The 18,025-nt window shown below is 39.3% G+C and overlaps 1 protein-coding gene across 1 annotated transcript; it reads right to left on the bottom strand.

Annotated features, from left to right (window-relative positions):
• Positions 1-1,340: 1,340 nt before the first annotated feature.
• On the bottom strand, positions 1,341-6,034 carry RAB40B (RAB40B, member RAS oncogene family). The gene is made up of 5 exons (XM_010016050.1): positions 5,954-6,034; positions 4,016-4,076; positions 3,063-3,140; positions 2,382-2,604; positions 1,341-1,970 (listed from the first exon to the last, which is right to left on the bottom strand). Exons 1-5 carry the CDS (start codon positions 6,031-6,033, stop codon positions 1,699-1,701), a joined length of 714 nt encoding a protein of 237 aa, XP_010014352.1. The 5' UTR covers position 6,034; the 3' UTR covers positions 1,341-1,698.
• Between the last annotated feature and the right edge of the window lie 11,991 nt (positions 6,035-18,025).

The following is an 18,025-nucleotide window of genomic DNA, read 5'->3' as shown; positions in this document are numbered from 1 at the left end:
GGCATTCTTACTGCATATCACATACGGAAAGGAAAGAAAGAATGACCTGGTGACTGAAGAGGCCAGGATTATAACTTGGAAGAAACTTCATAGCCATGTGCATGGAGAGAGCTCTTCAGCCTGCCTGCAGCCACTTGTTGCACATAGTCAGACCGCTCCCAAGGTTTGGGTGCCCGGGTTCTGGTTTCACCTCTCGGAGCCGCAGGCTGCTGTATACCTCTTCTCAAGCTGTGGAGATGCAGTTCCTGCAGCCCGACAGCTTCATCCTGGCAGAGCTGCAGCGTTTCCCTGCAGCCCCCCCGCCGCAGGCAGACCAGGAGGCGGAGCCTGCTGCTCACCGAGGGAGCCCCGCCAGGAATTCCTTCCACTGCACGTTGCCACTTAGTCTGAACTACGAGCAGCTTTGTTGCCGCTTGCGCTCTTTAAGCAGTGATGCTCTGACTGGTCCAGGGCCTGGCAGAACTGGCATTTTACTGGCTTGAGTTTTCCCTACTCGCCTGCAGAGGCTGATCCAGAAGGAAAATCAGCTTCGTGTATCACACGGTAGTGAAGACACCTAGAAGAAACTGGGATGGAGCTACACCATCACCTCCAAACACTTGCTGCTGAGGAGAACAAATCACACAATTCCTTCACAAGTGGAAGACTTAATGTACATTATTCGTCCCTATTTCTGTTAACACTGTTGAAGACGGATTTGTATGAAAAGCATTACCTGAAGCTTTTAGGATGACTTCACAGTCCTGGTGTCTAGTTCAGGCATATTGTTCTTCAAATTCTTCTAAAGGAGAATGAAGCCAACCTTCCCCAATTAAAGCAAGCATAATAGGGTTTCTTTTCCAGAAACATTTATTTATTTTTTAAAATATTACTCTTTCCTTATAAAGCAGCTCTTCATGTTCCTTTTTAGCACAGTCTTTGGCATTTTCCTCTTAGAACCTTCTTGAGGAGTGGTATAAAATGTAGATTTTAATTCTTTTTTACAGAAAAATAAGTATTTAAACCACAAATTAATTCCCCAAAGTATTAAATAACATACCAAAAACTTTATCAAATCTATTACATACACTAATGGGACAAAACCTTGTTGTGTATGTGCATAATAATTAATATATACATTTTTAGCTGACTTAAGTTAGTGCTTCAAAGTTATCAAGGAAGCTTTACAAAAAATCCAAATGCACCACTGCAGCACTACTGGAATTTGTCACAGCATGTGTAGAACTGCACAATGTATACAATACATTGCATTTAAAACCCTCTGCCTGGATATGCAGATGACTCATTCTTACATTTTTGAACAGTTTGCAAAAAGACAGGATTTTATACAATTTACACAGTCACTGTCCAGATTTCATGGAATTACGCATTGAATGATGACGATAATTATCCCCTATATGAAAACACATCTACTAGTAAAGCCAATGGCACATGCACGTCAGAAATTCAGATGCAGTATGAAAATCCAACAGCAAAATGTCACATCCTTTCAGGTGCACTGAACATGTCGCTTACTCCAAAGCAGCATTACTGTAGTGAGCAAGCTCTAAAATCAGACTTATTCTTCTTATTTTTCATCTGTGTAGTGGGATACGTACAGAGAATGTGCTCAACCATTAAACAAGGAGTCCTTGCGTCTTGTGTTCAGTGCTTCGCACGAGGAGATTCCATCCAGGTTCCCTTTTTGCCACAGAGAGATTAAGAAATTTTACAGCTGTTTCTCACACAGTTTTTTGGTGGGCTCTGTGGTGGACGGATGATTTTAGCTTTCTTTAAGCTGTTCCTTTTACTGATGTTGCTGGATGTGAGGGAGTATGAGCGTCCATGCATCATCCTGGCATTAAGGCCATTTGCCATGGAGAAAGATTTGAGATGGCTTCTTAAGGCAACGGGGAGAGGGAGCTTGTCAACAAGATGCACAGGGGTGCAGGAAACTACGGCACGGCAACAAAGGTCTTGCAGGCTCAGTACTTAAAAACAGACATAAAACTTGCATTATAATAGCATGCTTTTGTCAGCCATGAGGTAGCAGCACACCCAGCACTCTGCATGCACTCTACTTCCAGGAGGAATTCTCATCTCTCCTCCCACACCCTTTCCCACATATACACTATCCAAAATACCTCCTGCTTCAGTTTCCTGCTTAGGTATTAATACCGAGATGACTGAACATGTCAGTTCTAGGAAAGATACGTTATTCCCTACAAAAGCAGAACAGGTTGTGCCTGCAGATACATGTTTTCTGTTTAGTACAGGATTCCCAATTCTTCTTCTTTCATATTTCTGCATCTGGGTTAAAGTTTCTGGAAATCCTTTCATATTAATGCACCATAAACCTTAGCTTGGACTAAATCTACACATTTTCAGTGTACGTGGCTTACCCTTGTTTGGCCTCCAGAGCCTGTCCATTCCATGTCTCATCAACACTATTCTCGCTAGCTCAGTGAAGGACTCTGTGATATTGAAATTACAAAGTGGGCTGACTTCAAAAAAGGTCATGCCCAGCCTCTGAGCGTAGGCCTGTGCTTGTTCAGTGGACACTTGGCGCTTGAAGGCTAAGTGAAGGCGATTTCCAACCAGGATTTTTGGTACACCAGGAGCGTGCTGAGCAAAGAGAAGCAAGAAAAACATTAACAGTTTGGCTTCCATTTCCACCTTCAATTAAAACATGCAAAAGCTTTGTCAAGATTAAATACTAAGTACTAGGCTAAGATCTAGAGAACTGGTCTTAGATCTCTAGAGGTCCCTTCCAGCTTATTCTATGACTCTTCGATCTAAAAACATCCCTTCCTTGGAGGAGACAGGCTGGCACAGATGATGTGGCAAATCTATAGCAAGAGTGGGACTACAATATGAATTCTTTGCCCTCCATATGCTTTCCATCAACACCTTTAAAGAAATCAGACAGTCTGGCTGTTATGTTTCCAACTTCTTAGAATTATAAACATAGAAAGAGAATTGTAAACTTGGCATTTTGGGTAGCTCTGTGGTAAGCACTGCCTGCAAATGCCAGTAAAAACAGTAGAAAACATCATAAGCAGCTTTAGTCATCTGTACCTTACCTCATCTATTTCTTTTATCCATCGATCGATTCCATCAAATGACCAACGATTTGTAATATCATACACTAGTATAACTCCCTGTATTAAAAAGAGTAAGTTAAAAAATGGAAGTTTAACAGAGGCATTAACACAGAGAAACACAGACCTGTAAATTCTCCAGTTCTGAAATAATTTTGTAAGCTGCTGATCAGCTTTTCAGTGGAGCATCCTGTGAGACCAAGCCCCATCTCTGTGTGGATTATACATCAGCCAAGGGGCTGAAAACCCGACTTAGTTGTAGGGTCCAATGTAATGGTAAATATTTCTTTCTATGGTGGACAGGTTTGGTGGCTCACACACACATCAAAATCATACCAAAAATGTACTTTGGGTCACACTGAGTAACTTGAAGAGTCGATACTCTCTGCAGTTCTGGAACGTACGATGCAACTCAGCAGAACCCAGTATGTGCCATGAACTATTGCAATACTCTAAACCCTGATGCTTTGGGCACTTTTAGTGTGTCTGTCTTCTTTTTTTTTTTTTTTTTAAGTAATTTCCTTACAAGTCATTGCATTTCATCACATTTTAGACTATGTTTGTATTTTTCACATTACTCTTGCCAGTTTTATGGTATGTTTCTCTTACTTGGCACACGGTTTTAAACAGTAGTATTAGCAAAGCTTTCACATGATCCAAGTACAGTATGTGCTTAAGTTACTGAGGTAACCAACAAGAAGGCATAAGAATATGTATTACTGTATTTTAGTGATTCAACTTCAATCTCAGGTATTTCCCCTCCCCAAACTAAAGTTCTGTGCCTTATTATTGCCCATGTTTCATGTTTTTTTCGAGTATTACTGCACCTGCATGCAATCTGCAACTGACTTACAGAAGCCATCCGGATGGTTCACCAGCTCTTTCATTCATGCAGCAACCATTACTCAACACTGAGGAAGTTGTGCTTTGCTTACCTGAGCACCTCGTGAGTAAGACCGAAATATGGTGCAGAATCTCCCTTGCCCTGATGTATCCCTAAATAAAATAAATTAGATATATTTTTAAAAGAAGAGGTGGCCTCCCATGGGAAGAGGTCAGCTACAGCAACTCATCTGTACCAATCACTGTCAGCTCTTCCTCCATGAGTCAGGCAGCAGCAGTCACTCATGCACCAAGAGCTCCTCTCCCTCTCAGCAGTTTTTCCCCACTGGCATTCTGCCCTTTCCTCTACATTTCTCAGCTCTCCCAAGATAAGAGGACAAGAACCTCAAACTTTACCCATGATTGCCCTTGGACACAAGGACTGTTACACTAGTGCTCGTACGCACTTCGCGTTTAGTTCAGCTAGAAGAAAGCTTCAGTTTTCACAGCAGAGTGGGAGGAAACAATTGTTATCACCAAGGAAACTAATGGAAAACCCAGTAAACTCTTGATTACAGCAGCAATCACTCATCACGAGTCTCATGTGACAAAGGTATCCCTACAGAGTCATAGCACAGGGTTTTAAAAAAGCATGCACACACACACACAGAATAATCTCTGCATAAAGTGCTTGGAAGCAAAATCAAGTTTATAGTGAAGAACATGGTAAGAAGCAAAATTCCATAGACTTTTTGAGGCAGATTACAAATGCAAGGCCCATATTTCTGTATATGGTGAACCGCAGAAACGTTTGCAATCTGTTATTTTAAGGAGCTCAAAGAACATCCTTGCCCTTCAGGAAAAGAATAAAAACATCTCCTTCCTGGCTGCTTCTCAGCATTTTTACACCACACAAAGCTTATCTAAGCTATAAACTGGAAGACAGAAGAAAAAATAAAGTAGGTGAACAAAATATCAAGTAATGGAGATGCCATATGGCAAAGTACTGTTATCCATTAGTGCATTTAACACTTAAAACATTATTTTGAAAATCATAAAGACAGAAACAACTAATGAAAAATAAATTAAAACCAGCTTAGTTTTGACACACAGGTGTTTAACTGCAGTGATGAAAACCCAAAACAAACACCAGAATTACATTTAAGATAGAGATGGCACAGGATTATCTCTTTCTGGGAGGAAAAGGATATAGTCGTCATAATTCATTTTCACCTCCAATGCTCTATCTGAACACTGCCTGTTCCTAGAACCTGTCTCTATTTATCTAGATTATGGTTCCCCAGAAATCACACTCCATCTCCTTGTCCTGCACTGACCTTACTTCTCCCTCTGTTATGCCATGAGTTCAAGAGGAAAACGATGTCTTTAAGAGGCAGTAACATTGCTGCATGTTTCAAGTTGTATCACTCGCTGCTTTTAACTGAACCAAAAGATGCCATCTTCAAACGTCCTGACACAAGAGCACCCTGACATACCAAACATCTGACCTTACACGAAAGACATTTGCTATAAAATAGTATTATTTGTCATCAACATGTTTTTGTAAGGATCAAATCACATCAGACTGCATAGCAATTACATTATGAGGGATACTGCTGCTTTTTATTGATATTGCTTTTGATTTAATAATACTATGGTTATTTGACTATTACTGCTAATAATGTGAGCAAAGGGATGCTGCTGTGCAGCACTGTATGCTCAGGTACTGTCGTGGTTCTTACTACCAGGATATTTTACAATCTTTGAAGGCACTTTGAATTTATCTTGAAGACACTTGTTATCTTTCATGCCTTTCTTCTGCATTTGTGACACGTCTCTCAAGCAGAGAAACTGTAGGGTCCCCATTTCACATGAAATGGATGCAAAATGGAGGTCAAGACAAAGCGTGACTTCCTCAAAGGGCTACCTGCCTGGCTTATTCTTCCATGGTCGACTATTTCTGAAGCATAAAGGAGAACTCCTGCCCTGAAGAGTTGCATTTATGTGTCTTTGAAACAGAAATTCTTTGGGAAGGTGGAGCACACACTTACCAGAGCTGCAGCTTGATTCGTCGGCCATCTAGAAGTATCGTTGTAGTCTTATAATCTATACCTGTGGGGAAGACAGTCATGCAACTCTTAGAGCAGCTTGCAGGTGTACACTATACACACAGGTACAGATTTCAAAGCAGCTGATCTTCAAAAAAAAGGGATTTGTCATTAGTACCCTGTGAAGTGCACACGGTAAGAGCAATTTGTTCATACAAGGTTACAAAGACCTTTCATATTACTTAAGCTTAGTCCATTCAAAGCAGATGTCTCAGGCTCCCTTCAGGTTGGTTTAATAGTCTGTTCTGTTCATTATCATGACCATATATATGCTTAAAGAGTTTTCTTTCTCTAACGAAAGAAGGCTGAACTAGGATTTTTTGCCCTTTCCTTCATACATCACAGACTAAATGCTGTTGTCTTCCTCTGTTCCCTAGCTTTACTGCCTCTATTATTTCTTCCTTCCTTATCATCTCTGACTCATAGACAGCTCTTGTATCAGATACACGTGTCCCCCTCTTATATAAAGCAGCAGATGGTGCAAGAATTGGCTTATCTTTTGTGTTCCAGCCTCTTCCAACTGATAACAGCCTCCTCTGCCTAGACCACTTATGCAGTCAGCATCCAGCAGAACGCAGGCAGGTCCCATTTACTCCTTCCCATAACATGCCTGGGCCTTGTGATCGAGCTACAATATCTGCTTTCCATGAGCTGAAGCAGCACTGCGGCGTTTAAGGGAAGTATGTCTTGTAAGTATACTTAAACATGTCTACACATGCACACATATAACTTAGCTCACATCTTTATTGCACCTTTTGTAGTTTTTGCAAACAACCTTCTGTGCTACATAATATAATTTCTACTGCTAAGCTGATCTGCCCCAGGGAGCAATTCAACTATGTAAAATTAAGCTCAAGTCTAGCATTGAGAGTCTTCTTGGTCAAAATGGGTGTGTTAATTTCAGTTAGGTTGGGTAAAACCCAAAACTGGAAGCAGTTGTGTAGCTGCAGCTGACCCCTAGTAATGTCCACCACGATGTCAGGGTCATTGGCTTATGGCTGCTGTGCTTCAGTACTGCACCCACTAATTGTATAATTATAAACACTACAAGAAAGGCTTTTGTTTTGTTAAATGTTATTCTAGAAGTGTGCATTCAGTAGTCACACTGTGCAGCCAAGCAACACAGTTTCACTGGTAAATGTGTTTTTCCTCACGTTTTCCTTGCTGTGTCATAGTTAACTTCTTGAATTGAACATTTATTCATGAAGTCCTTCAAATAAAGTTTAAAAAGCACGGAAACTAGCTCTGAAAAACATTCTGAAATGTAGTGAGTCTTGTACCTTGAAAGAGAGAGACGTGCTCTATCTTCTGAGCGTAAGCAAAACAAGGGAGTAAGAAAAACACACTGACATGGAAAACCAAACGCATGCAGAAGAGGGCCCTAACTGCTGCTTCAGATTTCAGCACATCTTTAGCAGAGGAAAAGGGATGATGCCAGTGCTGATGATGCTCCTGTAGGTGTCTTTTTAATTGAGGCTCTTATCTTGGAAAGACACACAGACAAAACCCCAGTGTATTGCCACCAGTTTTGGGAGACTTTTTTTCATTTATCATCTAGAGTGTTCCAGTTCTCCATCAGTATTAGGAAACAGTCAAATCTACAAACCACAAATTAAAATAAATATTAATAATAATTTAAAAACCGCAAACAAACACACAACACAACCACCCAAACCTATAGACAAAGTCCTGGGACACTGAGCAGGTAACACTGAAACTGGTTTTGTGCTGAAAGAACAAGTTCCATCATTTCAGAAATTCTTGGAAACATAAAACATGCAGAACAAACCCTGTATAACATCACATAACTCATTCCTGCATCCTGTGCTACTGCTGCTATTGCCCATAGGGTGAAATACCTCCACTAGCTTATCTAGAGTTCCTGAAGAGGCACAAACCATGTTTAGCAAACACTGACACATCCCACACAGCGAATGGACATCCATCATCCTGTTAAAAGACATACCAAGCCTAGAAAATTAGCATTGCATAGCTAGAGGATACACAGCTGAATAAACCTGCTACTGCGCTTTGCACCACAGACCATAAACTACTGCAAGTTTAGCTACACACATAATGCAAAATACTACTTTTTCTGTGACATGCACAAGATAAATCTGACAAATACATTATTCCCAGCTGCTGTTTATGAAAGCATCTCCTGGGTTTCCCAAAAGACTTTTGAAAAGATGGGTTCAGAAACTTCCTTATTCTTCAGCTGCCGTGCAGATAGAAGCAGTTGATAAAAAATAACCTGAACACCTCTGCAATTAGCATTTGCCAGGACTAAGAATCAAAACAAAAAGCCTTTTGCCATGAATCATCAGGAACAGCATGAAACCGTAACAATGAGACCAACAGATGTGAATTGTGCTGTTGTAGAAATCAAATGTCCTTCCAGAACATTATTCACTCATTTAGTAAGACAGAATAGCTTTGTTTGGATATGCAGCTAGAATGTATCTCTAGACAAGAAAGGGAAGAAAAAGGCTGGTAAATACATAAAAATTCCACTTTGAAGTAAACCAGAAAAACCTCCCAGTGCTTAATACTTTCACATGGATGTTTTTAAGTAACACTTATTTACCCAAAGCCACAAATTGAAGTGAAAGAACCTGAAACAAGTCATTATCCTTGCTGAAGGGTTCAGATTACTTGAATCTAATTGATTTGTAATAGATTTTGTCCTTCTCAAACACAAAACTAACAGGTAGGAAACAGAAAGAGATGTTATTGAACCCAGGAATTCCCCAAAAAGGGCTCAGCTGTTTGGTAACAACTGCAGTAAATAGGATGCCATCCTCTCTGCATCGATGCTGTGCAGCCGTTACCACACTATCCCTTACGCCTCACTGACCACGCTGCAGTCATGTCACACTGGTTCTTTTAAGGCTTCCTGTGAATTTCTGTTTCTCTTATAGTAGTGTATCAAAGTTTCTGGGTTTTCTGATGGGTCTCTCTAGGGCAGAATCCTTCAGTCATTTAAGCTGCTCATTTTGTGTTCCACCAAAGGCAACATTATTTACACCCAAAATCTTTTCAGTTTAATAATTGAGAGTCAATGATCTACAGTGTGACTAACAGACAGGCATTTAGCTTTACAGAAGTGAAAACACACTGACTCACTCAAACCAAATCTGAAGCACTGGACTGCAGACCAAACACTGGTCATACCTTGGTAATATGGCATAGAATAAAATCCTCATATTTTTTCACGGGAATTGGATCCTAGCCCAATATTTTAATGATTTGGAGCTTGTTCTGCATTTGCTTTGGATTTGTATTTCAACTTAAGTAAGTTATAGCAGAGGGGAGAAAGAAAAACAGGGGGGAAATAACCAAGAATGTTAAAACTAGATTCTTCAGTGCTGTGCTTTACCAGCTCAGCATGGGAAGATTTTACTCAGTGGCACATTTGTCTTAGAAAAACTCCAAAACCCAACCCTTTTTATACCTGAGAAAGTACACAATACACGACTCTTCATGTTTGAACCTGGTGCTCTGTTATGTTTTAGCTCATAAATACCACAAGAACTGGTTTCATTGTTTTTATTTATTCTTCTTGGCCTTTCTTTACATTTTAAGGCATGTTGTTCCTTGTAGGTAATTGATGTCAGATTAGCAGCTTTTGGATTTAATTAAAACCGAATCTAACTACTTCAAAATAAACAATAATAATAATAATAGTAATACATTCCAGCTCCCTACCTCCATAGCCTGACTGCTTTCCAGACATTTCAAGTTTAAAGCCTTCTCCAGCAATCATTCACTCCACCAGTTTGCTCATGTTAACCATTCAGTAATAGTTTTCTCAGACATATACTTAATGTCTCCTTCCTGCTGTCTGTTTCTATGCCAATAATTAAGTGTCTACAAATATATATATATATATATATATTTAGTGGGATTCTGGGCCTATATTTAACAAAGTCCACTGAAAACATCCTGCAGGTTCAAAGGCTGTTGACTGCACTTTGAAAAAGCAGTTTTCAGTTTCAGAGAGTGCTTAAAACCATTTTCTCATATGCATGATGGGAACTCCGTGGTCTCATCACTTCCCACTTTAAGCTTCTTCAGTTATCTAGCTTTTCATAGAGACATTAAAATCAGGGTTCAGAATGGTTTGTAAATGTTTCAAGAGTATTTGACAAGTGACACTACTTCCAGCTCCATTCATTTATTGTTCACAGCAAACCAACCCAAGGCATGCTTTTGATTCAAAATTCAACTAAGCTTCAAAAACTAAGCCCTATGTTTTCAACATCATGCTGCAAAGACACAACCTCTTGGCAATAAAACTGTACTATACCTTTTGACATGTAAGCACAAAGGTCAGGTTATGTGTCAGTCATATTTGCTTTCTGCTTGCTGTTTCAGAATAATCACTACTTTCCAAATTGCAGTCGCTCCTATCACACTCAATTACTGCAATAAAAGCCATCTGTTTCTAAAGCACAGACTATTCAGATTGAAATAGAGACACTAAAATTTTAGATCTAGACTGTATTCTTCACCTCATTAATCAAGCCATAAACCACAATTACAAAGTCTCACAGATAATTCACTTAGTTGAATGCTGTGACAATTTTCCCATTTTAAGCTATATGTATTAGAAAATCCAACTTTATAAGGAAGCTTTGGTTCTGCTCAGAGACACACACCAGTATCACAGTCTATCTTTCAGTACAGCCATTTTCCTTTAAATGGTCAAAGGAATTAAGTTTACAAGAAATCTGTCCTTAAAAACCAGAAGTGCTCTTCAACAATCACACAGAAGCTTTTCATAGGTGCAGAATCTTTAGGGCACCAGGTTAAAACCTGAAGATCTTGGAGCACTTCTAGTTGGCTCTAGTCCAGCCTGTTGTCCTTTGAACCAAAGCAAGTGGCATGGGATTAAGACGTTTGACACAACTATATGGCATACCTCTAACACTAATATGAAAACAAGATTAACAACTGAAACTCCAAACCTATATAAGCCCCCCAAAAATTAATTAGTCAGGCTGCTGATTTACAGAACAGTAACTGAGTAAGTTCCTGTTTGTGCCTTTACTATGGGCATTCATAAGTAAGTAAGCCAGTACTTTGCATGTTAAACTCACACCCTCCTCCAAAAGAACATGCAAACAACTTGTGAAGTACATGGGGTTTTAAACTGTGCCTTAGCTTGCAGTATTTCTGCTAAGGTGGCTAAATAAAAACTAAACCTTCAAGGTAGATGACCATTTGGAAAGAAGATAAAGTTATCTGACACCAGCTAATAATCAGCTTTTAACCAGAACTAGTGAACTACCCGTTTCCATTCACATTAAGAGGAAAGGAAACAAAGATCCTGAGATCATGTTCATTCTCCTCTGTCTTTACTTTTACTCGTCAACAATAAAATAGCCTCTTTACAATGTAAAGCTTTAGAAATTTATTCTACAAGAAAGAAAGAGAACTGCTCCCACCCTCCAGGTCAGGAAGAAGCAGGAACACTTGAGTTCATCATTTCCTTTCTTCCTCACCAGAAGAAAAGGTTATCGGGGGCATAAGGTAAGCTTGTCAACTCCAATGTTTACTACAAGTTGCAGCTAACATCCTCAGATGAAAGCTGCTATATATAAACATGTTATTGTTTATAAATAGTAGCACTGCAGGAAAAGGGAATGTTAGTATTAGCATAACCCACACACACAGAGAAGTTCTTCCTTTATTTCAGTATATTTTAATCAATAAATTTGAAATAAACGGAGAGTAGATTAATGTACAAGTCCTGGCAATCTTCTAAGTGAGGTGGGTTCTTTTTCCTCAACCCTTTCTTCCACAGATGGGAAATAATTAAGAGAAATGATGAGCCCAGGGTGCTCAGTGACTACAGAACACCTCTGGTGCCTCACAGATCTAGAAGCTCCTGCATCCAGATCCAAGTGCTCACACACAGCACTGCAACTCATGCGTCTGACTAGAAAATTCACAATAAAAGACTCCTCACAGCTCTGGAGGTGGATTGAAGCAGGATTGCTATTGGCAGGTAGCAATTATTAGTTATTTATAGTTATTTAAAGCCAGTAACATCAGGTTATGATTTAAGAGTGAACGCAGATCACTCAGTTTCCTGCACTGGGAAAGGAACATACTCTTGGCAGAAGACAACAAACATCAGCTTTATGATTTCCCTGCTTGTCTATCCAAATTCTTTGCACCAGAACTCAACATAAAAAATGTAACATCAGAGATCCCAGTTTATAGTCATTGTTATAAAACAGCAACTGTATTTTAAACCAGCTCTTTCCTACTTATGATTTGCATTTTCTAAAAAGAATTGCCCTCAACTTTTAGGCCACTTAATATCAAAGTTAAGATAACCATAACCCAGAACCAGTGAATCTGATTTAGAAATTAACCTCTATTACAAGAGCAGGGGGAAACAAAAAAGTATTTTTCTCTGATACCATCTTCTCACTGCTGCTGTTCATCAGTTCCTACAGATAAGAGCTGGACTGCAAGGAGAGTTCCTTTGCATACATCAGGTATGTTTCTAACAAGCATCCTATCTTCTTAAAAACCCTGTTAGATTATTTTCAGGGCTGTCAGCTCTCAAGGGCAGACTCTCATTCACAATCCCACTTCTGCACTCCTTGCAATTAAATAGAGCTTCCAACATGATTCTTTGTTTCATCTTCTTTGAGATATACGTGTATCCCAACCTATAGCTAGGATGTGGTGCTCTGGGTATCCATGTAGAAGGGGAAGCTTGGCCACCTTAAGACAACTGAACCCAAAACGTGGAATAAGTTTTATATAACATTGATTGTCCAAAATTTCCAATGCTTGTGGTTCTATTACATGATTCTATCTTTGTGGTATAATAATTCTTTCTCAAACTAAGGGTCAAATCATCCTGGTGCATGAGGAAGAGACCAGAAGGCAGGTTATGTATCTTAAAATCCTACACACTGAGTAAAAATACAGAGCCTTGTAGAACTTGCACTTACTTATATCTTAAACAATAGGCTTGAGATATGGCCAGAATCTGGGAGAATAGCGTCAACCCTACCATAAAATATTAAAAACAGATGCAATATTTCACATTTTACAACATTTTCCAAAAGAGAACAGTGACCTTTTATGTCTTGACACTTCATTAGCAGAAAACCAGTTCAAAAATACTTGGCAGGAGCAGATTCACCGGAACATCCAGGCACCAATACTCTGAGCTATTGGCCTAAAGGCTCACTGAGAACAGCTTCAAACCTCTTCAAAACGTCCCTGGGGCTTTCAGTCAAGTCTCAAACAAATGATTCTAAAGAATTAAACCACCACTTCCAGTCAAGCATATAGATATCTCATAACAATTAGAAAAATCACAATTGTTTCATAAGCGTATTCCTGTATATTATGAAATTGTAAGAAATTCTTATGATAAATAGCAAGATACAACCAAGGCTTACAAAAAACCAGTCCAAAAAGCCTGCTTCAGGATGCCCTCAATACTCCCAGAAGTCCTAGCAGTATTTGTCACCAATCATTTTGCTTTAAAGATGCCAGAGAGCAAAAGTCATACCATAGTTAAACAATTACTATGGCTTAAAAGCTAACATCCAGTCATCATTCCCAAAGCACAGATACTTTCAAAGAGCTTTCAAACTAACCTCCAGACCAAGCAATGGAAGAGCAACTGCGCTTCTTAAATTTGGAATTCTAAGTGAAACACATACTGCAGTAACATGGGCTTTCTAGATAACGTTTACCATTAACTCAAGGAATTCCCAAGCCATGAGATATCTTCAGGACATATGCTTCTATAAGAAAAATTAAGGAAATGGTCTGACTTGGATCATGCTTCCACTTCTCCCCAGCTATTCCAGCAGAAGAGCTGCCACAGTTATAACTTTGATTCCAGGACCAAAAAAATCCACACAAAATGCTAGCAAACAATGTTTGTTAAAGGAGAAAGACAGACTATATACTACTGACAGCTCTTGTTCCATTCATCATTCAGCTGGTTTCAGTTTTCCAAGAAATTAAACCAAACTGATTTCAGGTGAATAGGATCAAAGGCAATTTCAGGTTGGAGCAGCCTCAGAGGTCATCTAGATCAACCTCCTGCTCAAAACAGGATCAGGTAGGAGGTCTGGGCACTGCACAACCTCCATGGGTAACCTGTTCCACAGCTCAACTGTCTGGATGGGAAAGAAGTTTTTCCTCTTACCCATTCCAAACCTCTCTTGGTTCAGCTTAAATCTATTGTCTCCTACCCTGCCACCATGTACAGGAACCTAACTGTTCCTCTTGATGACCTCCTCATGGGTACCAGGAAGCTGCTCTTAGGTTACTCACCCAAAGGTCTCTCTTCTCCAGAGAGGTGACTCATTAGTCTGTGGCCAAGCTTCATTTAAGTTGTTCGAACTTCAGACTTTCCTTCATTTAAAAACTAGGTAAGTACTTTTCGTGTAGTCTTCTGCAATGAACTATCTTGAGGACAGATACAGTGTGGACTGATAAGTGAATGTGCCCATAACACCATAGTTTTCAAACACTACTGGATTAAACTCCTGTTTGCAGACAAAACCCAGAATTTATATGAAAAAAATATTACACCAGATGTATTCTTGGACTCTATATTGCTCCAAGACTAACATCATTCTAAAAGGAATTTTGTTTCTTGTCTGAACTGAAAATTTTAAACTTCATAGGTTATGAGCTTGTTTAAAATTCCATTTATCATGCTTCTATTTGATAAAGTCTGTGTTCAAGTTAAACCCCAATCCACTAATTCTGAAGTGGCTTGAAAAGTCAAGGTTATGCTTTACACAAACTTCACTTGGTGTATTTGCTGAAGCAAACAGACAGAAAGATTAGAAGCACAGAGTCCTGCCTGACTGAGATCATGCACTGTGTACCAGGATGGCTGGAAGAGTGAGAACAGAGATGTATGTATCCAGATACCATGTTAAAGATTTTGCACCACAAGACTCTCTGTACACTGAGCCAAGGATTCCATTGAATGCATCAGCTACGTGAGCCTCTTCTCTGGTCTTCAGAGAGTATTATAAAGGCTGCCAGACCTGCTGGGTCTCTTCTGGGTTTTCCAGCCGGCAGGTTCATATTTCATGCACTTAAATATCCCATTTTAAGCCATTGCATAAAGTCAGCTTGCAAACAAAATATAAGGGCACAGGAGATGTATTAACACATCGTGGTCCCAAAAAATTTGAAGGAATTAATTATTTTGATTTGAAACCTATGGACTAAAATACCCTAACCCCCTTTTTCTTTCTTTCATTTAAACTGTTTGTTTAATGAGTTTCTGTTTCATCCAGACATCTGTAATGGCTCATTCTCTATGAAAATGGCAAATTAAACATTCAATCCTCAAATACACTTAGGACTGCTCCTTCAATATATTCTTTCAGAGTACATAAGAATTCTTTGCAATTTCAGCTTTTCTGATGTAGGATTACAAGGAACCATGTACTGGTAAGGTCAGGATAGGGCTGTCTGCATGAAGTTGTGGCCCAAACAAAAAATGAGAGCAACAGCAGGAGCCTAACAGTGAGTTACTAACTGCAGGATGTGCTCAACATACCTGATCTAAAACGAAGGGGAAATCAAGAGGTACAATCTGAATCATAAGCCTGGAACACACCACATAGTAAACAAAGTATAGTTATTAAATGCAAGTAATTGGACTGCATTTGGAAGTGTGAAAGCTCAGCTGCAATTCATCTGGTACAAATGTGTCACTCATGGCCCACAGCATACTTCTAAATGGTGTCACATATTCAGCCTCCTCTACATTTTCATCTGCACACACATAAGGACTTTAGCCATATATTAACTGGAACTTTTTAGTGAATAGGTTATCTTCTTTTGAACCAAGACTGAAAGTATTTTCACAAAACATTTCTCCAGAGTTTTGTGTATTAAAGCACACTTCAAAGATATGCACTATTCTAACAAACACAATTAAACCAGGCATTTATGGCACTGGGAGTTTATGTTCTATGAACATGAAACTGGGATTCAAAAATAATTTACTAGGGGGAAACTCTAAATAGTTTGATTTTTCATCAGTCAACATCTTATTTTAAAGCTGCATCTTTTGGAGGGCTCAGGTATGTCTCCATTAATCGGTAGTGAGTGTTTCTAAGGAAGTCCTGGAATCCCACTTACTCCAGCGTAAGAGAAAAGCACAGCAAAATGTTTTCTTTGTATAAATTAAGAAGCAGCCAAGGAAAGCTGCAACTATAATTCTAAATTAAAAAAGAGCCCACAGATTACCCATTTTCATAAGTGAAGTAGCTGCAAAGAACTCTAAGTCACCAAACAGTGGATTAGGAAGGTTGGCAGGCATATGAGGGAAGCAGATCTCAGAAAGCAGACAGGTTTCCATGTTCTTCCTAAATAGCATCTCTCCTACCGTTTTTAAGAGAGTGCTAGGCTAAATGAGCTCAAGATGACACCTCTCATGTTCTTAAGTTAGAAGTCAGTTACTTTTTAAAACACATGCAAATCTCCATTCCAGAAATTCTCATCACAGTTACTCCACCTCTGCATATCAAACTACCAGTTTCTGCTTCAAATCCAACATTGCGTAAGTAAGTTCCATGTCCATGGTAACTCTGGAGTAACAGCCGTGGCTTTTCTAGCTTCCTTGTACCCACCAGCTATTGCTTCATCATTTCCATCTTCTGACACGACTTGCTGATTTCACACAGTGCTGTCAGATCAGCACCCTACAGTGGCAAATCCCACGCCACAGATTAAAATAGCAAAGTCTTTTTATTGGGTTTCAGCTTTGCACAAGACTACATCTCATGAACAATAAATAGCTCTTCCTGCTTCTGACAACAAACATGATTCCAAAATACTTCAACCTCACTGTTTATATGCCTACAAAACCAGAAAAAGTCACTGACTTGACAAGAAGTGTGTATACGGGTGTCTTTACTGCTCAGTCCTACCTGTCCTTCCCCCAGTTGGAGAAGAATTACTTTTCTGTCCTAGAGAGGATTCTCACCCTGCCTTGAGCAACCTGAGTTCAGAGGTTCAAGTGGTCTGAACACTAGATGAACCAGAATATATTCCACTTCCATAGAGATGTATATCCTTTAGGGTTCAAAAACCCCAGGCCTCCTGCAAGGAATCATCGATCAGATCCAGTAGGTCTCAGCTGAACACAGCATGTACATTCCTCTTACCAATACTCAGAGTAACATATCAAACATGAATGCAATTATACCAAAAGCAGGTATGCACTACATTAAAGCCTTAATGAACAACAGTTCAACACACTTTGACATGGAGCACAGCTCATTAGTGATGGTAACTTTTTCTTTTCCACTTATGCCACCCAGCTGAAAGAGGATTACAACAAACTGCTGTAAAGGTGTAAGCAAGGTTATTTTCTGGACCTTTAAACCCCTTCCATTCCTGGGCAGAAATAATATTCTAACTTCATGGTAATTAGCTTTCTAACTTTCCATAGATTGGAGTGACAATTTAGATACATAAACAGCTGTTCTGAACACCAGTATTTTTGTGGACTTTGCCCTGAATAGGTACTAAATTACAGTCGATACTGACAGACGATTTTATCTTACCTTTGTGAAAGGCTGGACATTCAATATATAGTATATGTTAATAAAATAGTGTTTGATCTGTAACAGCTTCACTCACTTATGAACTTGCAGCTCTAATCTGAGTATTTGACTACTTACCTTGCCCAGTTCATACGTCCATATTACAACACGTCAAGACATAAAAGAAAGAAACAATGATTTGCACAGCTGTGTTCCACGATATCGACAGATTTAGATGTGGATAAAAAGGAACAGCAAGTTCAAAGCAAACATGTTTGGTGTATTACATTTGAGATGTTCCTTAAGTAAAACCAGCATGACAAGCACTAGCCCATGTTGAGTATTATGTGTACATATTGCATTAGTTTCCTATTTTCAGTCTCATATTAAACAAAATCCAGAAGAGCTGAATAAAATGGGGTACTAATATAATTTTTAAAGTTAGATT

This window comes from Nestor notabilis, unplaced genomic scaffold (assembly GCF_000696875.1).
Source record: "Nestor notabilis isolate BGI_N333 unplaced genomic scaffold, ASM69687v1 scaffold21716, whole genome shotgun sequence".
NCBI classification, from domain to species: domain Eukaryota; kingdom Metazoa; phylum Chordata; class Aves; order Psittaciformes; family Psittacidae; genus Nestor; species Nestor notabilis.
The sequence above is the reverse complement of the archived record's forward strand: the minus strand, read 5'-3'. Positions and strand labels throughout refer to the sequence as shown.

Bases quoted from the DNA above. Each gene is read 5' to 3' on its own strand.
- RAB40B (XM_010016050.1), bottom strand. From the start codon at position 6,033: ATGACTGTCTTCCCCACAGGTATAGATTATAAGACTACAACGATACTT. The intron at 2,605-3,062 runs GTAAGGTACAGA...CTCTTTGCTCAG, and splicing joins GGATAAAAGAAATAGATGAG to CACGCTCCTGGTGTACCAAA. The intron at 1,971-2,381 runs GTAAGCCACGTA...TCTGTTTTTAAG, and splicing joins GCTCTGGAGGCCAAACAAGG to TACTGAGCCTGCAAGACCTT.